Source organism: Heterocephalus glaber, unplaced genomic scaffold (assembly GCF_053883595.1).
Source record: "Heterocephalus glaber isolate CG9 unplaced genomic scaffold, H.glaber_assembly_v1.0 deba00000943, whole genome shotgun sequence".
NCBI lineage: Eukaryota > Metazoa > Chordata > Mammalia > Rodentia > Bathyergidae > Heterocephalus > Heterocephalus glaber.
The window spans coordinates 14606720-14634665 of NW_028258175.1; the positions used below are offsets into that span (position 1 = coordinate 14606720).

At 43.5% G+C, this 27946-nt stretch overlaps 2 protein-coding genes across 13 annotated transcripts in view; one reads left to right on the forward strand and one right to left on the reverse strand.

Annotated features, from left to right (window-relative positions):
- Marf1 (meiosis regulator and mRNA stability factor 1) overlaps positions 1–23237 on the forward strand; it is a 46841-nt gene extending 23604 nt beyond the window's left edge. For 8 of the 11 annotated variants that reach the window (XM_021237202.2, XM_013076349.3, XM_021237204.2 and 5 more), the window contains exons 17-27: positions 308–528; positions 1512–1654; positions 1825–1958; positions 2792–2994; positions 3645–3872; positions 8541–8771; positions 10639–10851; positions 12609–12669; positions 12754–12870; positions 14498–14668; positions 17062–19719. In XM_021237202.2, the coding sequence (XP_021092861.1) occupies positions 308–528; positions 1512–1654; positions 1825–1958; positions 2792–2994; positions 3645–3872; positions 8541–8771; positions 10639–10851; positions 12609–12669; positions 12754–12870; positions 14498–14668; positions 17062–17297 (1958 nt within the window). In that variant the 3' untranslated portion in view covers positions 17298–19719. Of the gene's footprint in view, positions 1–307; positions 529–1511; positions 1655–1824; positions 1959–2791; positions 2995–3644; positions 3873–8540; positions 8772–10638; positions 10852–12608; positions 12670–12753; positions 12871–14352; positions 14669–17061; positions 19720–21533 lie in introns of those variants that run through there. The other 3 variants (XM_087209199.1, XM_021237205.2, XM_013076355.3) reach the window with 3 other exon arrangements.
- Positions 22953–27946, reverse strand: part of Bmerb1 (bMERB domain containing 1) — a 109451-nt gene continuing 104457 nt past the window's right edge. For both annotated transcript variants that reach the window (XM_004855775.3, XM_087209201.1), the window contains exons 5-6: positions 27193–27275; positions 22953–24469 (exon numbers count right to left, since the gene is read on the reverse strand). In XM_004855775.3, coding sequence (XP_004855832.1) covers positions 24357–24469; positions 27193–27275 — 196 coding nt within the window. In that variant the 3' untranslated portion in view covers positions 22953–24356. The remainder of the gene's footprint in view (positions 24470–27192; positions 27276–27946) is intronic.

Genomic DNA, 27946 nt, shown 5'->3' on the forward strand with positions numbered 1-27946 from the left:
AAGTTGCAAATGGATCTTTGAAAAACAACCACCAATAGACTGGAAAATTCCTGTGTTTTCACTATAAAAATAACACTACAGTGAACTGTGCTTTACTTTGACTTAACTTTGAGAAGAGTGGGGAGATTTGCCAGCCCATAGATAAGTTGGAGTAGCCAGTTGATTATTTGAGACCTCAGTATAGAAGCTAAGACAGAAGTACCTGCTTGCTCATGATTGAACTTTGTAGCTGGGAACTACAGTTAGTTACTTCCTTTTAGCTGGTGAGATCATGCTTGTGTCTTACATGTGTTCTTTCTTTCTCTAGACTCTTGGCTACTGCGCTCTAAAAGTCCTGTAGGTAACCCCCAGCTGATCCAGTTCAGCAGAGAAGTGATTGACTTGCTGAAGAACCAACCATCTTGTGTCATACCAATTAGTAATTTCATCCCAGCCTATCACCATCATTTTGCAAAGCAATGCCGAGTTTCTGACTATGGTTATTCCAAGCTGATTGAATTATTAGAAGCAGTGCCTCATGTGTTGCAGGTAAAAAGTGATAAGGAATTATTTATTTAAAGTCAGGAGTGTTTCTCCATGACTTTACCCCAGCCAAAGATAGATAGTGATGTAATTCCTAAGAAACCAGTTCTGAGCAAAACATCCTGGAAATGCTTTCTGCAAAGTGCAGGAAACATATAGAAGGTGGCATCTCAGTTTTCCAGGAAGCTGCAGATTTCCAACTTAAAGGCACTAGTACTTTGAGGACTGCAGAGTATTTTCCCTCCAATCTCTAAGGGCTGACTCCTGCCTCCTTGCAGTACGGTTCTCTCCAGAATTGTTCATTATTACAGGGAAACTGCTGTGCACATCACTGTGCTTATATATTGGTGGCTATGGGAGAGTCAAGGGCTTAATCTTTCTTCTAAGTGAGTTGGAGACTGGTTACTGGATAGGAGTGTAGAGTCAGATCTGATGAAGATTTTGCTTATTAACTTAGAGTGTTGTAATGGTTTCCCACTTGTAAAAATGAATTGAAAAGGGCTGGGGATTTATCTCAGTGGTTCTGCTGCCTGCTGCCTCACAAGCACAAGGTCCCGAGTTCAGTCCCCAGTACCAAAACAAAACAAAACAAAAATGAATTGAAAACTGTTAGCTGTCTTTTTGTGTCAAAACTAGTTGTCCAGACTAATAATGTGCTTTTTATTTTGGGGCTTAGGACTATTTGTGAGAGGGTGTGCAGAGTCCCGCCACCCCTCCAAAAACAAGTAGTCCCAGTCAGGAAGGTTTGTTTTTTGTTTTGAATTCAAACTCAGAATCCTGCTGCCATGGCCTTCTAAGTACTGAGATTACAGATGTGCACCACCACGCCTGGAAGATAGATGTTCTATTTGACTGTCTCTGTAAGAATTCTGTGAGAGTGGGACAGGAAGGAGGGTGAGGGAGGAAGATGGAGCATGTGTTCATGAATGCACAAGAAAGTCTCTCCTGAGGTCTCAGGGGTATAAGTAATCAACGTATTTGTTTTGCAGATTCTTGGAATGGGTTCCAAACGTCTGCTGACCCTTACCCACAGGGCCCAGGTGAAGCGCTTTACTCAGGATTTACTTAAACTTCTCAAATCCCAGGCCAGCAAACAGGTCATTGTGAGAGAATTTTCACAGGCCTATCATTGGTGAGTTGATGAGAAGTACATAAAAAAGTGAAAGCAAAAATTTTAAAATGTTTTCTTTCCCCCAAATTTCAAGTTGTCTCATTTTCTATTAAGCACTCTTTCAGAAAACTTGTAGTTATTTTAGCGCTGATTTTATTCATTCTTTACCCTTTTCCAATGTGAATACCTAGGTGTTTCTCAAAGGACTGGGATGTCACTGAGTATGGTGTTTGTGAGTTGATTGATATCATATCAGAGATTCCAGACACAACCATCTGCTTGTCCCAACAAGATAAAGACATGGTGATTTGCATCCCCAAAAGAGGTATGCAGCTTACAGTCCTGGGAGAATGTTGTCTGTCTCAGTAGTTACTGATGTTTTTGTCTCACTATGTTGCAAAGGCCAGTGTCAAATTCCTGAGTTCAAGTAACCCTTCTATCCCATCCTCTCAAGAGCTGGGACTACAGACACATGGCATCATATTGGGCTCAGTGGTTATTATTTTGAAATGTAATATTTTAGAGGGTGCATAGGGTATTGTCAAGTTGCCCAAGCTGGCCTCAAACTTGAAATTCTCCTACCTCAGTCACCCAGGTAGCAAGGATTACAAGTGTGTGCCATTGCGCTTGACTAGTTTGTTTTAGAATTCACCCAAAGGGGAAAAAGGTATATACAGCACTTTTAAAACTCCTCCCAGAAATAGGGCTCATTTTCAGGGAATGTCTCTGCTAAAATCATGCTAGAACCTGTTTTCTGAGTAAGTCTTATTTTTGGGGAAACACAGTTATGTTGCCCACATTGATATCCAGCTACACGTTAATTTTATTAGTACTGGGGATTGAATGCAAGGCCTTTGCACTGAACTATATCTGTAGCCTGTTTTTATTTTTATTTTGAGACAGTCTCACTCAGTTGCTGTGTGGCCCAAGCTGAGCTTGAACTTCAGATTCTCCTTCCTCAGCCTCCCAGAGTGCTAGGATTATAGGGTTGTGCTACTAGGCCCAGCTCAGATTAGAGTACGTGTTTGGTTTTGCTTGTCTATGTTTAGAAAGCAAAGTTCTCTTGTAGACTGAACTGGACTTAACTACAGTGTGGATGTTAAACACAAATGGATAGCAAAAGACTGATTTATGTTTTGCTTTGTTTCCTTTTTAAAGAACGTACTCAGGATGAAATAGAAAGGACAAAACAGTTCTCCAAAGATGTTGTTGATTTGTTACGTCACCAACCCCATTTCCGGATGCCCTTTAATAAATTTATCCCCTCTTACCATCACCACTTTGGCCGGCAGTGTAAACTTGCATACTATGGATTTACCAAACTACTTGAACTATTTGAAGCCATACCCGATATTCTGCAAGTGAGTGAAGAAATTCTAATTCTATAAGTAGTTTTCTAAATAGTATAAAAGGATTTTTTTTTTTCGTTTTCAGAACTAATTTTCCAGGGAAGTAGAGATATAAAAGGATATGACAACCAGAAATATTCCCATCAGAGAAGCTATGTTGTTGATTTATTAATATTTTTAGCTAAGTGTCGGAGACTTTTTTCTTTAATAAGGAATTATTTTTCGAACTTGTCTTAGGGCAGTTGTTGAGAAAAGAATTAATCAGTTCAATTTCTTAAATTGTATATTCTTTCATTAGCTCCATACTTTTTCAATCCCTGTGTTGGAGGTGAGAGTGATTACATGAGTTAGTATCAATACTAAATAGCTAAGCTGTTGCTAAGTAAAATCAGATTTCTTTTTTTGATTTGGTTAATATTGTTTTTGACTCTTAAGACTTGTGAGAGGTTTTTCTTATAAAATACACATAGCAGAATTTGCCATCTTTACTCTTTCTCAGTATCCATTTGTGCAGCCAGTCTCCAAAGCATCTTACCAAACTGCACCTCTACCCATTAAACAACACCAGCGTGGGTTTAGTTGCCATTTGTATACATTTTAATGACATTTACTTTCATGAGCAATCAGTTTGTTCATTTTCTCCTCTCTGTGTGTTTTCCAAGGTATTGGAATGTGGAGAAGAAAAAATCCTTACTTTGACAGAGGTTGAACGATTCAAAGCTCTAGCTGCCCAGTTTGTTAAACTTCTTCGATCCCAAAAAGATAACTGCCTTATGATGACAGATCTACTTACAGAGTATGCTAAAACTTTTGGTTACACATTTCGTCTCCAAGACTATGATGTCAGTTCAATTTCAGCTTTGACACAGAAACTCTGCCATGTTGTAAAGGTAAACAAACTTTATTTTTCATGGACTAAACCTTGTGGGCATAATCCTAATTGAGAGATGTTTACATATGCTCTAGCATTCCTATGTTTGCACAACTTTTTAAAATTTTCTTTACTAGTATGTATTTGCAGTATATAATTATTACATTTATCGTGGGGAGTTGGTACATAACACATCTTAATTTTTTTTTTTTTTTTTTTTGGTACCGGGGATCGAACTCGGGTCCTTGCGCTTGGGCAGCAGGTGACGAAACCACTGAGCTAAATCCCCGGCCCCCTGAATTGTTTCAGCGTTTTTTTTTTCCACACATCTTAATTTTTATTGTCCCCTACCCCTCCCATCCCTCCCTTCTCCTCGCTTTTGGTCCCTTTCCCATTTGCAAAAGCTCTATTTCTGGGTGGGGGGTTCCCTTCTTTTTTTTTCCCATCTCCTTTTCCTCCCCTTCCCCCTCCCTCTTATCTCTAGTTCACTTCCTATTTGAAAAAGATTTCCCTACTTCTTATCTATCTTTTATTTGGTCTCTATAGTTATATTTTGGATTTCTCATATAAGAGAAGCCATGTGATATTTAAGCCTGTGTGTCTGATTTATTTTACTTAATATTATAGTCTCAGGGTGCATCCATTTACTTAGGATTGCCTCAAGTTTATTGCTCTTTATGGCACAGTAGTACTACATTATGTATAAATACCACTTTTTGTTTCCCCATCCATTGGTGGACATGTAGGCCAATTCCAAGATTTAGCTGTTAAAAATTGTGCTGCTATAAACATGGGTATGCATGTGTCATTGCAGTATGACTTTTAACTCTTTGAGGAAAATATCGAGCTGGGTCAAATGGAATTTCTGTTTTTAGCTTTTTTAAGATTCTCCATAACTGATTTCCATAGTGGTTATAGTAGTTTACATTCCCATAAGGATGTAGAAAGCTAGCCTCGCCAGCATTTATTACTGTGTTTGATTTCTTGATGCTAGCCATCCACAACTCATTTTGTGTATCACTAATACCTTTTTAGGTAATAGGGGATGACTTGGTTTGGCACTTTAGATTTTTGATCTTCCTTTTTTGTTTTTATTAATGACCTTGCCAAAATAATGCAGTTTTGAACTGATAAAGGTCACTTTTCATCCCAGGATACACCTTCTCAGGTATATCAGTGTCTTGTCACCAATTCAGACTGGGGAGGTTCCCTTGAGATTCAGCAGCTTGAAGAAGAGACACGGAACTGTGAACTGGGTTAAACATCTTTTATTCAGCTGCTTAGCCATAGTCCACCTGTTGAGCCGCTCCTGTGGCCCTCAGCCACTGCACACTTGCAGCAGTTCTTGGCCCGCCAGTCAGCCCATTCTCGAAGCAGTCCTCAGCTGCTTAGTCTCCATTTATACCAAAATACACAAAGATGGCTGTGTGCCAGAAACGACCTTGGTTATAGAAGTTATTTACACCAGCCAGCCTTGACCTTGACTGCAGAAGTAATTTATGTTGGGTTATTGGGAGATGCTCCTGCACTGCAACTTGTTAGCACAGAACCTACTGTTTCCCAGATCCCCCTCACTCCCACAGCCTGAAGCAAAGTACTTCCATCTGGCACTTTTGGGTTTCCTTACAATCAGTTTCGGCAAGGCCAACCTAAAGTTGAATGCCTCCTGACACATCTTTGTTTCCAAGGTATATAAGAGACTACTTGGATCCCTCTTTTCTCCTCCATATCCTGACTCAGGAGTAGGGGCAAGCATGGGCTCAGAATTGCCTTAGTTGCTGGTAAAACTGTATCAGAAGGCACCTTCCTCTTCCCTGATGTGCCCTGAAATGGCCCTCTCAGACCCTAAGAGCAACTGGACAATTTTCAGGCCATCTACAACACAAGACTAGGAAAAGTTACTACCAGGAAAAGAAATAGAGTCATGAAGTGGTAGCACCCCTGTCACAGGTCTGAAAGAATCTGTGAGGTCAAGCCATCACAGGAGACTAAAGGGAGCAGCTAAAAAGTAGGAAGCACCCTTGGAGGCTGGGCATCCCAGAGCCAGGAACAGAAGTGGCCAGCAGCATCCCATGATACTGGGAGGCAAATTAGAGAGGGGCTAACTTCACCTTTGGGTTTAGCCAAGTGAAGATGATTGGTGTCCCTGGTGAGAGCAGTGATGTCAGTGGGGTGTTGGGGCAGAAGCCACGTTGGAGCGGTTTGAGGAATGCAGGGAGGTGAGCAATTAGCAACAGGTCTTCTCCACACCATTTCTAGCAGTTGGCTGTGAAGGAGAAAAATGGGAGGGCAATAGCTGGAGACTATGGAATGGAGTGAGCAAATGAGCTTTTGGGCTGTTGCAGGATTTGGGGGTTTTGTTTCTGAGTTGGAACGACTTAAGTATGTTTGAAAGCCATTGAGAAGGATCCACTTGAGAGGGGGAAAGGTTCATGGGGTGGTATCCTAAGGGATAGGAAGTATAGCGGAAGGAGGAATGGCTCTTAATACTTTGACAAGAGGGAAGGGTGACAGGCTGGGTGCTGACATAAGTAAGGATGATGTTTGTCCTAAGGAAAAGTGTGCTCTTTTCCTAATGAGTAGAACAGTTGAACTGCTTAGAAAGAGGAAGAGAGACAGGACTTAGGATGGAAGATCATAGAGAAGGTGTGAAGTTGCACTGGGAGTGGGGGTACGGCTTTAGGTCGTGGAGCAGGAGTGCTCAGTGTTCACTCTGGGGGGAGCAGGGGTCCCAGTGCTTTGAGGCTGACTGGAGACAGGCAGTCCGGGTGAGACTGCATGGGTGTGTGCCCAGAGAAACCAGGTGAGTACAGCAAAAAGATACAGGAGCAAAGAGGTTAAAGTACTGACAGTATTAATGCGGTAGTGGCCCATAGTGCCAGGATGGATAAGGGAAGAAAGGAGAAGTCTTGTGACTGGGGAGAAAGTAAAAGCCATGGTGGTGAGGCTGAGGAAAGTTGAAGAGTTGAGCAGGTAAATCTCTGGTTTCCCATCCCAACATTATTTCCACACACCTTGTGCCTGCAGGATACTTGGGAGGTTTGAATGAGTTATTTTGGAAGTGGGTATGGAGAAGATCCAGAGGGAAGGGTGTCTGCGGTGGAACTGAATAGAAGACGATGTTCCTGGAGATCAGTCGAGAGACGGATAAGCTTCGGTGTGGGCCAAGCCTCAGAGTGTTTAGTGGCCAGGACGATGGGAGTGGTAGGATGGAGTGAGTAGGAAGACTCCCAGCCATGGCCAAAGGCTAGTGATGAGTGAAGCTGAATGATCAGGAGGTTTGCTGTGTGAGCAGCAAAGGTGAGAGAGGCCCCTGGGCAGCTTCTGTGAAATAACTACAGCTCAGACTTCCTGAGCTAGCTGTGAGCGGGGGCCCTTTTCAAAAGCTCCCTAGGTGATTTTAATGTTTAGTCAGTGTTGAGGATCAAGACATGATTCTAAGCAACAAAGGCGCAGGTTGTTGTATCATTTTGTGTTTTATCTTGAAGGGCAGGTAGTAGTGGTAGTCTGGATATCTAAGAGATGACGCACTTAGGGCCAGGGATTTAGCTCAGTGGTTCCGCTGCCTGCCTCGAAAGCACAAGGTCCCGAGTTTGATCCCCAGTACCAAAAAAAAGAAGAAGACACATTTCCCTGGATTTGCCTCTACTGGTTGTTTTCAGCTCCTTCTGAGTAGGAAATCTGTATAGTTCCATGACTGTGTGAGTTGAGAGGAATCTTCTGCCTTGGCTCAGGGTGTGCCTCAGAGCTAAGCAGAGATGCACCGGTACTGGGATGGCTCTTCAAGTGCTGCTCACCTCGCTGCTTCTAAAACTTCAAAGCTCCAAAGAGGAGAAGCATGTGTCTCTAGGCATTGAGACCTTTGGTCCTGGCAGGAAAGGCAGGTAAAGGGAAAGTCCCTGTAAGAATAGACATTGGTTTGACTTACCAGCGCCTAATGTGTCCTGAAGAATATGTCCTGAAGAATGTGTCCTGAAGCTCTGCCTACATCAGTTCCACGAAACACCCAGTTCACAGACTACATCCCTCTTCCTAAGGTCTGGTGGTCTCGGTCTTTAGTGGTTGTTACTGTGTATGTTACTGGTCCCCAGATGGTGACTAGTGTCTTCTCTGTAGTTTCCCTTCCAGTGCACTAAATCCCTTTTTACCTCCATGAGAATCTGAAATAATTGAAGAATACACATATAGTTAAAAGTGAAAATGCCAGCTTTTTAATTACAACTCATAGACTATAAAATGCAGCCTGGCTTGTGATCAGAATGGGCCCTCTGCCACCCCCAGCAGAGCTTCCCAGCCCCATCCCCCCTTTGAGCACCACAGTCTCAATTCATGAGCTTAGGCTGATGGATAGCACTGGCCAGGCTCCTTGCCATAGTGGGCAGTAGAATGAAAGAATGAACAAAGGAAGAGAACAGTAGCAGTTTTTTCTCCATTATTGCCTTGAGAAAGGAGCTGTTATGGATGGAAGTTTTTGGTTATTGACCAACAATTTCTGCTCTTGTCTCATCCAAAGTGTTCGTCTGGTATCCCGAAGAAGTTCAGAACAGACCCACTTTATTTCAGTTTGAGAGGAAAACAGAATTTTTTCTTCCATTGGTCTAATTAGCCAAAATGAATTAGCTGACTTGGGTAGAATCTAGGTTTTCTCTGCTGAGTTCTGCAAAGTTTGGATTCTCATTTTTCCCAGGTTGCTGATATAGAATCTGGCAAGCAGATTCAGTTGATCAACCGGAAGTCTCTGCGGTCTCTCACTGCCCAGCTCCTGGTACTATTGATGTCTTGGGAAGGAACCGCCCATCTTTCTGTGGATGAGCTTAAGAGACATTATGAAACTACCCATAGTTCTCCTCTCAACCCCTGTGAATATGGATTCATGACCTTGACCGAACTTCTGAAGAGTTTGCCTTACTTAGTTGAGGTACCTGTGTTAATTGTATCATATTGAAAGCTGTTGAACTGGGTATTTCTGGATGACCTATGTGTGTAGATTGGCTGAGCATGTAGAGCTAGAAGGGACCCTAGAGATCTTCATAACCAGTGCATCATTTTCTACAGAACAAACTGAGGCCTAGTGAGGTGAAGGAACCCTGCCAGAATGGGTGGTAAAGTCAAGACAAAACCCCTGATATCTTGATGCTTAGACTCAGGTGCTTGTGTCCTGTACCAGGCTGGATTTTGTTGGTGTTGCATATCTGAATTAGATGATGTAGGTGGTGGTAGCTTCGGGTGACTTAGCAGTGGGGTAAGGATTAGGAAGGTTGCCTGGCCTCTAACCCTGTTGGCTTTTAAGACAAAGTGGGAAGAATCGAGAGAGAATACTAAATCCAGTCCTTGGGCAGCAAATCTAAAAATCTAGAGAAAATAAGATCCTAAAAACATAGATTATCAAAAGTGACTGAAAAAAGTTAAGAACTAGACCAGTTACCACAACAGACTCTAAAGATCATTGAATATTTACCATTAAATAAGGCACCAGGACCAAAAGGGTTAACAATTGAGGTTTTTTTTGTTTTTGTTTTTTGTGTTTTTTGGTTTGTTTTTTTGAGACAGGGTCTCTCTGTGTAGTTTAGACTGCCCTGGAACTCACTAGCCCAGGCTGGCCTCTAACTCGCAGCGATCCTGCTGCCTCAGCCTCTCAAGTGCTGGGATTGTAGACGTATGCCACCACTCCTGGCTTAACAGTTAAGTTTTTAACTAACCCTGAAGGAATAGGTAGTTCCAGTTTTTTAAGAATCATTCAAATCCACCAAGAAAATAAAAAGTTCAACACTTTTATAGTACTAAAATAACTTTAATACCATAAACTCAGTCTCTTTTTTAAAAAAAATGATACTAAGTAAGATGTTAACACAAAATCCAGCAATATAAAAGAATGATGAACCATTGTTGTATAACTATATGATAGATATTTTTAAGATAGCAAGACCAATGTTTTCTAAACTGTTAATTTTATATTCTATAAACTCTAGTTCTGGATAATGCTAATGGATGTTGTAGGACTCAACTTTAATTGACCAGCCAAGGTTGGGAAATAGCCCTCCTTTAGGAGATTCCAGAGCATATTAAAGACTGAAAAGGTTTATGTTTTTAAAAAAACAAAAGACTGCACCTTAACGCAAAGGCATAATAGTTTCTTGTGTGTGTTTGTGTTTTGTTGTCTGTGTTTTAAAGAATGCTGATGTCTTCCTCTGTCATAGTGTTTCTTGGAAAACTAGTTTGGGAACCAGGCTTAGTGGTGCATGCCTATTATCCCAGCATTCTGGGAGCCTGAGCCAGGAGGATCACAAATTCAAGTCCAACCTGTGCAACAAAGCAAGACCCTGTCTCAAAAAATAAAATATAAGAAGGACTGGGGATGTAGCTCAGTTTGAAGGTCCTGGGTTCATTCATCACTACTGCAGAAATAAACAAAAGAACAAACTTGTTTGGAAGATGGGGTGTAGTGGCCTTAGTCCTGCTGTCCAAGCAGCTCTCCCCATTAAAGTTAGCCTCTCTGCTTCACTGCCGTTTTGGTTTGAGACCACTGCTTTCCTAGTTTGCTTCTCGACTCGCCGTCTCTTCCCAAATCTGCAGCATTAGACTTGCAAGTGAAGTTTGTTCATGGCTCTGGACTTTTCTGGGAGGAGACCCTGGAATGAGGCCTCTCCCCTGCCCCTCCTCCACCTCCTTCAGTCATTGCCCATTTTCAGACTGACTTTGGTCTTTTGCAAGCTGGAAGCCCACATTTGAGGGAACAGGGTCAGTCACTCATGAAGTTTCTAATCCTGCTTTTTCTTTTGGACCAGGTTTTTACTAATGATAAGACAGAGGAATGTGTGAAGCTCACAAATCTGTATTTATTTGCAAAGAATGTGCGGTCTTTACTTCATACTTATCACTACCAGCAGATTTTCCTTCATGAATTTTCTGTGGCCTATACCAAGTATGTTGGAGAAACACTGCAGCCCCAGACATATGGCTACAGTAGTGTGGAGGAGCTCTTGGGAGCAATCCCACAGGTGGGTGTTTTTCTTGGTTTCTTAGTGTTTTCCTGAAGAGCCACAGGCTAATTCCTGTAAGATGCTGCCAGAATAATAAAATGGCTGGCATTTTGAACTGATTCTTTCAGAACAGACTTGGCATAAGACATACGATTTTAGTGTTTCTCATTGATTCTGTAAACCTTTATTAAATTCCTGTATGCCAGGTGAGTAAGTTTCAGACCTGACCCTCAAGAAAGTGCTGGGTAATGGAAGACTCAAGACACCTAAGCAGTGATTAGCCAGTGTGCTCAGCAAAGTGATAGCTATGAGCCTTCTATGCTCACTGTGCACATTGGCGGGGCTCACTTCCTGGGCAATGCAGGTGTCCTTACCATGTGCTGAGGACCTGAGAGGTCACTTCTCACAGGGTATCGTTAGCAATTGAGAAGCAACATGAGATGTGGGAACACTAAAACCCTTGCAGAAGGGGGCTGAGGGTGTCAGAGGTAGAACATTTGACCGACCTGGGTGGGGCCTCCCTGTGAAGTAGGAACAAGGTTTTGAGGGCTCTGCTCCCCCAGGTAAGAAACTGAACCATGCAGTGGACACAGCAGGAGGAGCCCAGGTTGCATTTGGAAGGCATCACAGTGGCTGTTGTCCTTAGTAGAGGTGAGGGAAACAGAATGGAGGAGGGAGCTTGCCTAGTATCCTGGCCATTGCAGAGGAACCAGAAGTGTTAATGAAGGGGTTGAGCCAGGTGAAAATGTGGGTTGAGCATCCCTAATCTTAAATCTGATGTCCCAAGTACTCTCAAAATCCAAAACTTTTTGAATGCCCTCATGAAGAAACAAGTGAAAAATTCTATACTGGACTTCATGTGACAGGTTAGAGTGCAAAGGCCAGCAACTAAAAATATTGTATAAAATACCTTCGGGCTAGGTATATAAAGTGTATGTAAAACATAAATGAATTCTATCTTTCACTTTGGGTCCTGTTCCCAGAAGATCTCATTATGTACATGCATATATTCCAAAATCCAAAACAGCTAAGAGTCTGAAACACTTCTGGTCCCAAGGGTTTCAGATATCGAATTCTCAACCTGTAATGAAATAGAGGAAGTAGTGAGAACACAGATGAAGAATACTTGGGAACTGGGATCAGAGACTTGGTGACAAATTGCATAGAGAAAGCCCTGGCAGCTGAGGGCCACCCTCCACCTCCAACCTGGCTGAGGAGGTAGAGAGCGTCTATTAGGTAGGGGACTTTGCCTCTAACATTATGATCTGTAACTTAGTTTAATGGATCTGGTCTGGGAAATCTGTATTCTTTTAGGTTATATTTAGATTCTGGAGAAAAAAATGGTTAAGAGCTTTCATAGTACCTAAGAACTTTCTTAATTTATATATCTGAATTGGTGTTTGAAAGGCAGTCTTTTGAAGAATCATAAAACATACTTTTAAAGCTGTGTCTCATGATTTTTCAACTGGTTGACTTTTTCAAAGGGAGGTGATGCTGTCAGCTTCCTTCTATTGCTTTCAAAAAACTAAAGAAAGAGAAGGAGGGGCGGGGATTTAGCTCAGTGGTTTCGCTGCCTGCTGCGCAAACACAAGGACCCGAGTTCGATCCCCAGTACCAAAAAAAAAAGAGAGAACAGGAAAATTATTCTTGGCATTCACTTGGTTTCTAAATTCTAGCATGTTTAAAGCAGGTACAGTGGGTCCTACTCTTCCTGAATGCTAGGGTGATTTCCCCTCCCTTGCCACTGCTTAACCAGTAGTATGTCTTGTGTGCAGGTGGTCTGGATAAAAGGACATGGTCATAAGAGAATTGTAGTGTTAAAAAATGACATGAAAAGTAAGTAAGCACCTGTCCCCTGCCCCTTGAACAGTCACGGTTCTCTCTGACTCTTCTCTCTGACGGGTGCCCCTTGTCCTCTAGGCCGGCTGAGTTCACTCGGTCTATCCCCCGCCAGTCATGAAAACTATGCTGCAGACAGTGAGCAAATCCTGGAGGTGCCCGAATTGGACACAGCCTCAGAACCCCAGCTCGGAGCAGGTAATAGTGTTACGGGAGGAAAGGCGAATGAGGCAGAGCTTGTGAAATTATCAGAGAAATGGCTTGGGGTGGGAAATGTGTGAAGGAATGACAGCAATTCATTGCATTCATTAGTCACTGCTTTTCCAAAGTAGATTTGTGTTTAATGTATAACAGAGTAGAAACAGGCTTGTATTTGATTGCATTCTGTGATTAACTGGTTAGGGTCCCCCCATAATGATAATATTCCAGTTCAGGTGTTCAAAAGTATCTGACAACTTGGTAAAATTGTAATTCAAGACTATTGCAGTAGAGAAGAGCGCTTAGTTCCAAATACAATGAGGACAAGTGGGGATTTAATGCCAAGGAGCAGAATGAGGGGGGCCAGTGGATAGCAGATCACAAAAAGGATGCAGCAAAGGTTGGGAGATCTTGGTGAATTGGCCTAACAGGATTCTGCCAAAAGATTTAGATATCGGCTTAGGGGTGAGGAATTTGATTAGATGTCAAAGTGAGGAGGTTACAAAACTGATTCAGCAGGATTCCTACTAGAGCTAGACTTGGGGGCTGGGGATGTAGCTCAGTGGTCCTGCACTCAAGGTCCTGAGTTTGATTCCCAGTACAGAAAAAATCCATATAGGTATAGATACAGATACAGATATAGACATAGATAGAACTAGACTTAGGCAAGGACAGGGCGGACAAGACAAGATTAAACGCAAGGCTTAGCCCAGAAGAGGACTCAGGTGTTAGTTAAGGAATATCTTTGTCAGAGGACTTCCCCGGGAAATACTTGATGGTAATGTAGTAGTAGTTCTCAAAAGAACTCTCAATAACATTGACTCACAAGGTTTCATGTAGAGTCACCTCTGTAATAGATAGAAATGAACTCTCTTAAATTTTGTGTTTCAACTTTACTGAAGGACATTGAACCTATTGTTATGTAAGATTGTTATCTTCCACTTTGTGCATTGGTAGAAGCATTAGCGTACTCTGGTTATGTAGTGTTATCTTGCTAAAGTACCTACTGTAAGTCATCTCCTTACACTGTCCTCAGAACCTTCAGCAGGAGTTACCTCCATTCTGCAGCTGAGGACCTGAAATTATAGGAGTTGGCTAAGAAATGACAAAACCGGGATCTAAGCCTTCTAATTCTGAGCTTTTGCTTATTTAACTACTCTGCCCCTTCTTGGGGTTTTGCATTTCCCCTCTTTAGACGCTATTGCAAAGCCCTTTTTGTTGGTTGTGTTCTCTTGAGGGACTGGTGTTCCTAAGAGTACAAATATTCAGGAGATGAATGGTTTGTGGCTTTTTTTTTTTTTTAAGAGTAGGAAAAATTTATTGAGAGAAGGAAAGCTTCTAAGAGAGACAGAAGGGGGACCGGAAAGTGGGTTGCCCCAGCATTTCTTAACCAAGGGTCTTCCAGATAATTTTTGTAAACCTTGAGTACTTACTGACTTGCTTTTTTTTTTTCTTTTTTTTGGTACCGGGGATCGAACTCAGGACCTTGCGCTTGTGAGGCAGGCAGCGGCACCACTGAGCTAAATCCCCGGCTCCCTGACTTGCTTATTTTTTAAGGCTGAGAAAACTTCAGGTACAGACTGGTGTTTGCCCTTAGGGTAGACCGCAGCCTCCTTTCTCTGTTAAGGGCCTAGTGAAACAGAGCAGGAGCTTCTCCGCCTGGCAAGCAGCTCCCCTGTTGACCTGCTGTGTGCGCCTGTCCCTTCATGCCTGCCATCCCCTCAGCTGAGACCAGATCCCGTTATCCTACAGTCTGCTGATCTCATCCAGTTTGAGGAACACCCTCAAGAGCCATCTGGTAGGTTGCTCTACTTGGTGGGTCTTTCTTTGTGGATTAAAATAAGTAACCATTATGCCAGTATATTAAATGTTGGAGGGAAATCAAAAGAATTTGGGACTTTCTTTCCTTATCAGGATTCCTGCCAAATAGGATTTACAATCCAAGGTTGCTTGGGGAGGGAGCATCAAGCAAGGGAACAAAGGTGGTCTGAGGGTCACATGACATCACTAGACTGTGAGATCCACAAAGGAGCATGGGAAATGCCTCTGGGACTTCTGGTCTCTCAGCCTTTTCAGAGGTTTGGCATGGGAATACTGATGTGGTTCGCTCTCTGGGCTCTGAGGCCTAACCCTTGCTGATCACTCTGTGATGGGGGCCCAAGGGGTCCAGGAGATTTTTGAAGGTGTGAGTGGAACAAGGCATCTACAGCCTGATCCCTGGTCGCTGCCCAGTGACCTAAGAATAGAAAAGCTGACCTTGTCAAGTCCCACCTTAGTGCCAGCGTTGTATGGTGTGCATTAGCGTCGCTCATCAGCTGCTTGTCCTGTGCTCAATCCTGACAGGACACGATCATATGTAACTCAGACTAGACACTGCAGGGTGGGTAACTAAGGCACAGCTCGCACCATAACTAGAGACACAGCTGGACACAGGTTACACAGGTAGGACATGGCAGAGCCAGGATTTGAACCCAGCGACTCTTCCTTCATTCAGTGTCACCTGGCTTTCTGCAGGGAAGCCCCCTGCTCTGTAGAGAGCTTTCTCTTTTCTTTTCCATACCTTGGAATCTGGCCCTCCCCACTCTGCTGGTAGCACTTCCAGCGCCAGGACAGCCTGCTGCTGCTGGGCTGACTTTTACTCTCCTTAGTCTTCCTGAACATCATTTGGCACTGTTAACCAGTGAAGGAACTGAAGCAGTTTACCTGGAAATTGGGGAGTGGGGGACATAAAACAGCTTGAGAAGAGGCAGCCTGTGGGAGAGGTGGGAGACTCCAAGTGTGTTCCTCTGGAATGTCTAACTGGCATTGATGGCAGAATGATAGTAGCTTTTCTGTGGGGTTGTAGCTTTTATGCATTTGGTATACATAAGCTCAACCATACACACGTGACAAGGGAGAGAAGAAACTTGAAGAGTATGTGCTGGTCTGCTCACAGCCTTCTCAGGAGCTGGGGATTCTGCCGTCCCTTTTGTCACTCTCGCCGTGTATGTGCCTTTGGTAGCAGGGCCCACTTGATGCATGTAGTGGACGCCAAGATCTCATAAATAGCACATCATTCTCAAGCAAGAGGGCTTTGATTGTACTGCAGGTGAATAACTTGTGGCGCAGCCAAAGTAATAGTCTGTGAACACTGCAGAGGAACTGGCAGTATTTGACTTCCTAAATTTCTTTAGGGTAATTTTGACTCAGAACAGCTCTCCCCTTAGCACCTGGACTTAGAGCCTTGTAAATAGAAATGGAATGAACCAGGAGTTCCCTGGGACGAAGGCTCCTCGTCTCTTGGCTTAGAAAGTTTATGCATGGCTTACGGGTCCTTAACAGCCCAACAGAGAGAATCCAAAGAGAAAAACATTGCTTATTGACTTGTAGCTAAAAGTCAGATCTCTAAAACTTTATAATCCAGGGGAGAAGTGAGATGCAGCTTGTCAGTATTTGAATTTTGTGACACAATAACTGGGCACACAGCTAATAATGTAAATTGTGGCATAGGCGTGACATTTGGTGGATTGTTTTTAAAGTACTTTTTGAGAAAATACAAGTGAGAAACCCTAACTAACGTTTTTGTTGGAGCCTATTAGTAGTCTGTGTTTGCAGTATGTAATAGTTACGTCCTCTTTGGAGAGCTGGCATGCACATACAGCATATCTTGATCATTTTCCATCCCTTTATTCCCCTCCCCCACCTCCAGAAAGTCTGCTTTTTTGTTTCCTACCATCACTCCTTTATTTTACTCTTTTGTTTATTTATATTTTGGGTTTCTTATATAAAAGAAACCATGTAATGTTTAACTTTCTGTGTCTGACTTATTTCACTTAACATTATGTTCTCAAGTTCTGTTCATTTTTCTACAAATGCCGTGATTTCATTCTCTTTTGGGGCTGAATAATACTCCATTGTGTTTATGTATCACATTGTATTTGTCCATTTGTCTGTCGGTGGCCATCTAGGCTCTTTCCAGAGCTTAGCTGTTGTGAGCTGTGCTGCTCTAAATGCAGGTATGTATATATCACTGTAGTATGATGTCTTTAACTCTCTTGGGAACATACGTAGGAGGTGTATAGCTGGGTCAAGTGGAATTCCTATTTTTAGTTTTTTGAGGACTGTCCATACTGATTTCTGTAATTGTTTGTATAAAAATTAATACTGCTTATAAGTCTTATAACTGAATCTGTTTGATTTTTGTGTTTATAGAAAATAAGATTTTAAAGCAAGAAGAAAATATTGAAATTCCTGTACCAGTGAAGAAGGAAAACCCACCCTCTGATTCCAGCTCCTCTTGTGTCACCCCAGTGCCTCCCTATCCCACCTCAGACACTCCTGAGTCACTGCTCAGCAAGGACCCCGTGGAAAGCCCAGCCAAAAAGCAACCCAAGAATAGAATAAAATTGGCAGCCAACTTTTCCTTTGCACCTATAACCAAGCTTTAACTCCCATTTTGAACATAGAATTAGGATGGGGGAAAAAAACTGTCTGATTCTACACACAAAAATGGGCTCAAAAAACATCCTTTTCTGTTTCAGTGAACCCCCCTCAAAAGCCACTTCTTTAGATGTATCCCGTGATGTTTTTGTTTCTTTTACATTGGATTCAGCTTTCAGCTGAAGTTTTTTTCTTCCTTCCTCTTTTTTTTCGGTTATTTGAAAGAACTTCTGACATTTGTCAAAGAACCTTTAATATATTTTACCAAATTCTTCTTTATTATGAAACGCAGTGGTGGTCCAGAAGAGGGTAAGCAGTGAGAAGTCAGGTAGCAGGAAGTGGTTTGACTTCCAGTGAGCCACGGTGGTGGTGTGACCCTCCGTGTAGCACAGTGGAGCTCCTTGGCTTGCTGGTGTTCCCGACAGTATTATCCAAATGCATGATGCGTCTTTGGAACAAAGCCTGTTCTGTGGGCCTGGGCATTCACACATTGAAGGTGAAGGGCAGATGAGAAAATGAGCTGTTTTCAGGTTGGAATACGAAGGTTCTTGGCTTCCCTGTGACTTGTAAGTGTCTCTTGTTTTTTATTTAACAGTGTCTGTAGTCGACAAATGTGGCTTCATCACAAATTTTTTTAAACATTTCCATTTTTGGGTTCCATTTTGGAGCTTTCTAGAAAGTTAAGGATTTTTACGCTTCCCTTCTACACTGTTCCAGTTTGAGGTGGATTAGGTTAAGGAAAAGGAGATGGTCTTGATGTCATGAATTTAAGGTCAACGTTTGAATTACAGCACACATCATTGTGTGTCAAGAGGCAGTATTGGAAAGAGTCTGATTTTCTAAAATATGCATCAAATGCATAAATTATAAATCAGAGCTGAGTGGTGAAGTACTTTAACAGGAGCAGAATTGATACTATTTCCACTAGGAAGAGACAAGAATTCTATCTATACATGTGAAGGCCAAGGTTGATCAACTTAACCTTGTTTTTGTAATTTTAAAGCAGGTTTTCGTAGCTGGGAAGTTTTTTGTCTGAAGAAGGGTGTGTGGAGGGGTGTGTGTGTGTGTGTGTGTGTCTGTCTGTGTCTGTGTGTCTGTGTGTGTGTGTGTGTTAGCTCAGTGTCTTTTAATAGCATCTGTTTTTACTCTTGCTACTTGCTGTTGGATGCGTGTGTGTGTGTTTGTGTGTGTGTGTGTGTGTGTGTGTGTGTGTGTGTGTGTGTGTGTGTGTGTGGCCTGATGCTAGCATTTGGGAAAAGCCAGCCTTTAGGGGCACTGCCCTGTGGAATGTCCTTCCTCTGTGGGTGCCAGAGGTGTCTGCCCAAGGGTGGCCTCTCACCCCTGCTGGAGAAACCTGACATTTACAATGGATTGTATTTGTTGGGCAAAAAAGGCGGATTCATTCATAGAGCAGAAAAACCTGTTGGCGTAAGGTCTTCCACTAGTTAGATGGTTTCTTTTGGGGACATGTTTATGTTTTTTTAGTTTCTAGAAAGCCAAAAAATGGGCTCTCATTTGTATCCAGCATTTTGATAAAATGCCACAAAGTAAAGACTACAGAAAGGTTTTTATGAGTTAGGCTTTTGTTCCCCAAACCTTTTAAATGAAGCCAGTGATTCCCAGTTCTCAGTACATGCCCCAGTCAAGATAGAACAACCCTGGAAAACCCTTCTAAAGTATTAATGGCACTTTCCAAATCCTTCTGCAGCCATTTCCGCTACAGACATAGTGTTACAGGAAGTAAAATGCAAATGTACAATTTTTAAAAGATGCTTTTAAACAACATGATAAAGTTGGTGTTGAGAACATCAGTTGCCTTATACTGAGACTTCATAAGGCCGAGTTTGCATGCTTGGACTTCAGTTTTGCTAGCATGTAGAAAATTGTGGACTTTAAAAACGTGTGAGGCATCATTACAAGTCACTTGGAACAGTCTCAAAGAACAGGTTCTTTGGGCAGCAGAAAAAGGTGTCCTGCACTATCGTGTGAGTGTTCATACCATTTACTGGAGCTGCCAGTTAGCCTGGGACACATGTGTGACTGACAATTGCTGCTGAAAAATGTGAAAATGCAGCAGAAGCACGTTGTGTTCATGGTGTTGCCCACAGTGGCCAGTCCAGTTCCCATCTATTTTTTTATCCAGAGGCCTAATTAAATGATGACAAAATGATGTATGTACATTAATATGAGAAAGTGCTTTATTTCTGGATGGAAAGATGTACCAGCTGAGATTTATCTGTTAAAAAAAAGACAAAAGTTATCACCAAAAGCCCCTTTCCCATCTTGCACTGTTTGATTTGGATTGGGCTTGGGGGAAGAGATTTCTTTCTTAACTGTCTATTTTGTTTGAACACTTTTTTTGTGGTTCAAGTGCTGTTTTGTGTGTTGGGACCAAACAGTTGTCAATAAACTTTACAAGCAAGCATCAAATCGGAGTTTTCCAAGTGAGTGGTTTTCTGTCAGTGTTTTTGTGGGAAGGGATTATAAACCAATCCAGTTCTGTCCTCTTTCATTTTGTGCACACAGCCCCTCCTCCCTGCGTGCCACTCCTCTTTAGACGTGTGAGATGGCACAGTGGTGGGGCATCACAGAGGCCCTCGGCTTGGCAGTCCTCAGGTGGGGACTGGACGACAGCCTGGGCAAGATCTCGTTTTCCACCCTTCGTTTCAACTCATTTTCAGGTGGGGAAATCAACAGCTACGCAAACTTCTGGTTAGAAAACTGGAGCATTTTTAAGATCTCCCTCTTGATTTTTAAATGAGCCAGTTTGGAAAGGACGTCTTGCAGGTGCGTTGGTAAAGCACCTGTTACCCAGCTCCTGCCACTACCACCCTGGTTAAGAACATGAAAAGAGGGCCAGGCATTTAGCTCAGTGGTTCCAACGCCTGCCTTGCAAGCTCAAGGACCGGAATTCGATCTCTAGTGCCCCCCCCCAAAATGAAAGGACCCTAAAAACATTTGAGTAAATTGCTTTTTTAAAAACTTCAACATTAAAAGCTCCTAAAGACCTTTAGCAGTCCTTTCAAGACATCTTTTCACCCTAGCAAAGTTTTGCAGGAAGTTATGCCCCTTTCAAGTGGGCCAAGGAGATCTTTTGAGGGGTACACCACTCTGGAGAGAGACATGCAGAAGACTGGTCTGATTTGCCTCTGAATTAATAACTCTGAGAGGGGAATGTTGAATGTCCTTTCCAGGAGAATTCGTGGAATTCTGCCTGGAGACAGGCAGCCCTCAGGAACAGGTTAGGTTGGAATATGATGAAATCTGATGACAAAAACCAGATTAAAGTAGATTCAGGAGGGAGCTGGAGAGCAGATAATGGAAATAGGGTATAAAGGGTAAAGAAGGCTGTGAAGATGTGGAAGACAGGAGTGTAAAAAAAATGGGAGCTCAGCAAGAACTTGTCTCAGAATAAGAAATGAAAAAGGGCTGGGAGGTAGTTGATGCGAAGGCCCTAGGTTAAATACCCAGTACAGTGGACCCTTAACATATGAACTCCATTTGTTCTCATGGGCTGGTTGTAACTCAAGTTAGTTGATGGAAGTCTCAGGCTCCTCTACACAGCCTTCAAAGTTTCCTGTATACAAGCAGATCTGTGTCCTTGGGGAGACATTGCTCAAGATTTCTCAGTTAACCCCACACAGGAAAAGTTGTAATGTTCCTTCCAGAACTCTTTAAGGGTTAAATCTATCAGACCATCTGGAAGCACAAGCGGCTGGCATTCAGGTTGTAACTCAAGACTTTGTAAATTAAAACTAAAATTCTGGTTGTGGGCTGGGGATTTATCTCAGTGGCACTGCCTGCCTCACAAGCACAAGGTCCTACGTTCAATTTTCAGTACTGAAAAATAAAATTCCAGTCGTAACCCAAGTTGTTCATATTTCAGACCGGTCATAACTCGAGAGTCCACTGTACCACAAAAATGGAGGTGATGGAATGAAAGGTGGTATTTTGGGATTTTTTTAATGAGGGGGAGGAGAAGAGAGAAAGTTTATAAACATGCAAAAAAAGAGACAGGACTATCAAGGCCAAAGGAGAGAGGGCTGAATGGTGAGTGTAGCACTAACTGCCTGTGGGACCTTGGGCCATGGATTTACTGCCACCTTCTCACCTGTAATGAGGAAGTCATAATGGGATCTGCCTTGTTGGGCTGATGTGAGGCGCAAATGTGCTGATGTGTGTATATTGCTTAATTCACAGTGATAAGCTGCAATAAATGTGACTTCTATTAATGTCTTCCCCAGGCCTTCAACAGGAACGAGTCTGGGCCTGCAGGATCCCACAGCCTTCAAGGTGTCAGGTTTGCAGCAGCCCCGTGATCCAGGAGCACATGAATTACTACCTTCTTCTGCTCTTCTGTGGAAGTCTAAATAAATGTTTGCTTTAAAAAAAAATCAATGGAATAGCAGGAAGCTACAGTAAGCCCTGATCCAGGGCCTAGTGGAAGTGGTTTTTATTGAGGATCCAATTACCCCATGGTCTGTCACACTGGTGAGTGACAGCTCTGTGACTGGTCTGAGGTCAGGCCTCCCTGACACACGTTTCCCACCAGAAAGAGAGAGCCAACAGCCCTTTGCGGCCTGAACTTTGACTTATTGTGAGTTAGAGTGGGAAGGGTCTGTAGTGGGTTTAACAGTGGCTCCCCAAAATGCGTCTCTACCTGGAACCTCAGACTGTAATCTCGATTGGAAATACGGTCTTTACAGAAGTGAGGTAAATAGGATCAAGATGAGAGAGAGCATGCAGGATTCGAATAGGCCCTAATTCAGTGACTTGTGTCCTTGTAAGATGAAGAGAGAACACAGAGACACAGGAGGAGGAGAAGGTCACATGAAGAGGGGACAGATTGGACCGATGAACCCAAGCAAGGCCAAGGATCCACTAAGAGCTGGAAAAAGCAAAGAAAGCATCTTCCCTGCAGCCTTGGGAGAGAGCATGGCTCTGCAGACATCTTGTTGCTTTTGGCATCCAGAACCATGGGAGGCTGGATTTCTATTGTTTGAGGCCGCCCAGCTTGAGGTAATTTGTTACGGCATCCCTGCGACACCCATTCAGCCTGGCTTCATGCTTGGTCTAGGTACAGAAGGAGGTCAGGGTGTCCCTTGCTTGAGTGGCTTGGGAAATCTCTTCAGCATCAGAATGGCAGGAAGCAGTGTGGGGACAAAGCTTGGGCTGAACAGAAACACATCAGAGACAGAGTGATGCTGTCCCCTGGAAGGGGCCATCAAACCGAAGTCTCTGGGGCCCCCAGTCCAACATACTCGGGGTCAACTCCAAAGCCGCTGTGTGTGGAGACGCCTGTGCATTCACTTGTGATCTAGAAATATTTTGAAAATGCTACTCATTGATGGCCCAAGACTGTTATTTCTAAGAGTTTATCTTGGGCTGGGGATGTAGCTCAGTGGTAGAGCACTTGCCTAACATCTAAGGCCCTGGGTCCAGTCCCAAGCACTGAAAAGAAAAAAAGAAAGAGTTTATCTTAAGGAAAAATCAGAACTTAAGATGAAGTTTTACCTCCTCAAGACATTTATCATAACATTATTATAATACTGAAACCAAGACACTTTGTAAATGTGAGTCCAGTAATGAGGAAATGAGGACAAATGACAGTGTAATTGCAAGATGGATTACTAACCAGCCATTCTGAACACTTACGAAGAGTATTTAATGTTTACAAAGAACTTTTAATGATGCAAAGAAATAGTGATACAATAAGTGGGGGGAAAAACTTGTTATAAAATGGTACAGTGGCCAATCAGGAAAAACAAAATGCATAAAAAAGACTTCAAGGTAACATGCCAAAAACTCAGAGGTCTGTAATTAGAGGACTCATGGGTATTTAAAAAAAAAACAAACTTCTTTATGCTTTATATACTTTAAAAATTATTTACTGTGTACATGAATTACTCCCATAATCAAGAAGAAAAGTAAAAACTGTTAAAATGCTATGTACGTGGTTTCCATTTTTATTTTCTCTGATGGGTGATTGCGCATCAGCGAATCTTGAGTTACGCTAACTACTTAGGCCGGGCACGACAACATACACGTAGAGAGGTCACACAGGCTGTGCCGGGCTGGCTGTAGCAAAGGTCCATCAAGCTACACAGGTGGGGTTGTTAGGCTGGCTCAAATACATCACATGATGGGACACGGCTGGGTCAGGCTGCCTCTCCTGCCTGGCCCCGTTCTTCACGGAGGTCTTGTGTCGGGCTGGTGGGGCACGTCCTGCTGGCACTCCTGCAGTGGCCTGGGTGGGTGAAGAGGACCTGGGTCTGCGTCTGCTCCGGGTCTCCTTCTCATCCTTCTTGGCCTCAGCATGGGAGCCTCCAGCTCTCAGCTACCTCGTCCGAGCCCTGGATCTGTTCCTGCCCAGGCCTGCCATCTTCACTCTGCTCCACACTCTGGCAGACCCCTCCTGATGTGAATCAGGCCCGGGCATGGGATGAGAGGAAGAGGAGATGTGACCACAACAGCACTCACTAGCTCGGTGTGTAGGGCAGGCCATTGGTCTCCAAGAAGGCGATACTGATGGCACCTGAGAGACGCGTGGGCCAGGTGGAGCCGTCCAGAGCACAGTCCCTGGGAGAGGACAGACAGGGGAGGGGACTTGTGCCCTTTTGGGCCAGGACTGATGGCAGAGCTAGGAAGGTGGGTGGGGGATGTGTCCAGCATGGTGCTAGATTGTCGAAAAGTTACAACTATACACACCTGGGGATCATGCCCCTCTCCCAGTTCATTCAGCACAGTGGGGTTAGATACAGCTAGATAGAAGTGGAGATACACTTTTGTGAGGGAGGACCTTTCCTGGTGGTTGGGTAAATGGTGAGACAGACTCCTGGGTTTGGCATGCTCTGGGGAGGGCCATGCGACAGTGAGGGACTCCCTATTGCTACACTCTGTACAGGGTGGCTGGCCTGCCTGCCACGGCCATGGCCCCTGGTGGCAGTCACAGGCTTGCCTTTAACCCCTTCCGCCTTGGAGAGTTCTTGAGCCCCAGTGAAATGGGGGCTATGACGACAAGAGGGTGGGAGGGGGTCCCCGCAGCCCCGGGGCACCCCACGTGGGGGCTACATGATGTTGCACTGGGTGGCCCCGCAGCAATCCTTAATGAGCGCCAGCCCTGTCTTGGCCACTGTGGGCTTGCTAGGTGGAGGCTCTGCTTTCTTCTCTGCCCGGGAGCCTGCAGCAAAGGAGAGCACAGAGAAGGAGGGGGAGAGGAGATGGGAGTTGAGGAGAACCCCACGTGGGCAGCCCCAGCCCTACTCCGACCCCTGGCCAGGCCCTGGTGTGGGTGTGCACTTTAGATGGGCTAGTGACTGCTTCCACTTTCCATGGGCCCAGCTTTTACTTCAGCTGCCCGCCAGAGCTTTCAGCGCTTCTCGCAGTCAGCAGCCCTAACCACTGTATCTCCCAAGCCCTGCAGAGGACCTGGGATTCAAGAAGTATTTGGTGAGTAGACAAAATGAGAACTTTTTTCAAGTCCTAAGTCAATACAGCTGAGCTTTAGATGTTTACCTGGGTACATGCTATAGATAACAAGAGGCAGATGAATCTTCCATTAACCTAATTAACCCAAGTTGTTCATATGTCAGGTCGGTCATAACTTAAGGGTCCATTGTATTATCTTTTCAGAGCGCTTCACTTATTCTGTTTTGTCTCTTTCTCAAATGTCTGTTAAAAATAAGCGGGACTTTCTCATTCTATCCTCTCTGGGTAATTCCTTCAAGTCTGCCTTCTACTTTATGAATCATGCATTCAGCTATGTCTGTATTTTGTCCATCAAGCTTCTATCTCAGTAACAATAATTTTTTAGAAGGCTATTTTTTTACATGTCTCCTTATTCTTTGTTTTTAGAACACAGCTTGCACCAGTTGGTTTATTTATTTGCTTGTATATCTATCTATCTACCTATCTATCTTATTTATTTTTTGATATTTTATTTACTTACTTTTTGGTACTGGGGATTGAACTCGGGATCCTGAGCTTGCAAGGCAGGCGGTAGAACCACTGAGCTAAATTCCCACCCCTATCTTATTTATTTTTGTGGTGCTGGTAATGGAACCCAGGGCCTCCTGCATGCTAGGCAAGCACTGTGATGATGGGCCACTCCCCCAATGTACTTATTCTTTTTCACAGCATCCTGCTATTTCACTATGGTTTTTTTCCTTGTCTTATCCTCAATAATATTTTATTTATTGTCTTTAAAATAGTTTTGTTGCGTCTGATTCTTGGGAGGTCATTCTCTTTGTTGCATTACTGATTCCCCTCATGGTAGTAAATTTTTTCATGGGTTTTTAAATTTTACTGAAAGCTCCTTTTTTGAGGAGTTGCTTTACTTGTGGGAGTACTGTGTATACTATGGGCTGCAGAAAGGTCCCTACTGAGCAGTTTTGCATTTCTCCTGCCAGGGTCCCAGAGATTTCACTGTCTTTCAACTAATTTTTATTTTTCAACTTGGGATTCCAGCACCAAATGAATAGTGTAAATTTGGGGCATATACTTGTCCCCTTGATTGAAATGCAAGCTTGGTGTTTTGATTTCTTGCCAGAATTGTTTCTTTTTTCTATCTATAACCCTACATAGAAGGCAAGTTTCCTTGCTCCTCCAAGCTGTCAGGTGGGGTTTTTCTACTTTGGCTTTCATGGAAGAGAGAATCTACTGAGGATGTTGACTTTAGGCAGGGATCCTGTGCCTTGTGGTTTTAGGAACCAGCAGAAGGGAGCACAATTTTTTCTTTCTTTACTCCTGTGTTCTACAACTGTTTTCATGGGATGCCAATGGACAGCATAGAAAACAAGATTTATGGTTATGTAGTTAGTGTCTACTTTTTGAGTTTTATTTTCCCAGAAAGATTTCTAGTCCCTCTTTCTCTGGTAACAGCTCATGTTTCCGTGGCTCCAGAAGAGGGCATGTGACACAGACCTGACCAATCACTGCACTCCAGCCTCTGGTGACAGTGATAGGCCTAAGGGGTGGCAACATTGGCAACAAGAAGGACCAATCTGAGTCATCCCCTGAGACTTATGTACATAGATACCCAGAGAAAGAATCTGACGCTTCCTTGGAGCTACAAAGCTATGGTTCTGGGGTTCAGGCCCATGGAGAAGCCCCGTGTATTAGGGGGAAATGACAGAGACATGCAAAGAAGGGTAGAGATCAGAAATAGTTGGAAAATGAGGGAATTCTAATAGTGTTCAGTCCCTAAGGCTCTAGTTCTTATGGCTCTTCCTCCTTCTGGAGTACATAAGTCTCAGGGGACCAGCTGAATTGGGTGTCCATTTCTTATAACTGAAAGAGGCCTCCCTAATACAGCAGTTAGAGACATTTTTGAAACAGTGAGTCAACGGAGAGAAGAAAGCTCCTTGACAGCAGGATCCATTATCACTTTAATATCATAAGGAACACGAGCCTCCAAATAGAGGGTCAAGTGCTCAGAGATCCTCAAACTTATTTTACACAGAACCCTTTTTGCTCTAAGTATCTTGTAAGGCTAATATTCTCTGAGAAGTGTACTTCTACTTCTTTCAGAGATTCTAGCCCCAATAGTGGTCACCCAGTTCCTTTTGTAAATCCACAAAATTATGTGATTAGGGAGGGACAGCTGCTTCAAGGATCAGCCACATAGATTTTGGGGTTCAAGGCAAAATAAAAATACAAGACTCCTTGTTCCAAAAATATTAAGATTTTCAAGACAGCAATAGCAGAAGTTCAGTGCTCAGCCCTTCTAAGCATGGGGCCTGGGAACCACACGCGCTCCAGGCCCATGAAGCTGACCCTACCTGCTGCCATCCTATGCTCAAGTCTGATCTCTAAAAATTATTCTGTCATGCACCTCTGGGCTATTGCTTTGAAATATCCTTTTTTCTTTCATGAGGGAGGAGGAGGAACAATGCATGCACTCACTGGCTGGAGATTTGGTTACTTTGTCTAGAGGTTTTAACTTGATTCTCAGGAAATCGGCCATCTCCTTATCTTCTTCTTGCTCCCTGGGAAGGCAGATATGGAAGAAAGAAGACAGTAAGCAAGGAAAACATCAAGGCACTAAAAAGATGTGGTGAGAATTAGAGTGTGGGGGCCAGGTATTGGTCCTTGTGAATGGTGCATATATGTTGTTGTGTGCTATGTGTGTGTGCTGTGTGATATTGTGTTTGATGAACCTGCTCTGAATATCAACAATGGGGTACATGGTGACCCAGGGCTAGGGTAAGACCCTAGGACAGAGAGAGGGCATTATAGGATCCAGGTTTCCTGCTGGATCAGTGATCTGGGCAACACCACACCAGACCCTGTACTTTCAAGCGGCTCTGGTCATCTGTTTCCACAAGGTTTGTGGCCAATCTCTGAAAGCAAGTGAACTCAGATCTTCAAGGTCGCAAGGAATAAAATAGGTGGGCCAGCTGAGCTGAGTTAGGCAACACACAGCCTAGGGGGCTGCAGAGAGGGACCTCAAAGGACCAAAGACTAAAGAAGTTGCCTTCACAAAGAGAGACAGCAAAGACTTTGTTCTAGGAAAAAAGTATTCAAGAATGAACATGAGCAGCTTTCCCCATGCCCAGTTTCCTTGGGAACTCCACTGTGGCTCCAGGGTTCATGGTTCTGCAAGTCCAAGTGAGAGGTACATGTAGGTAGGTAGGAGAAGTATCAGAGCCACTGGGGG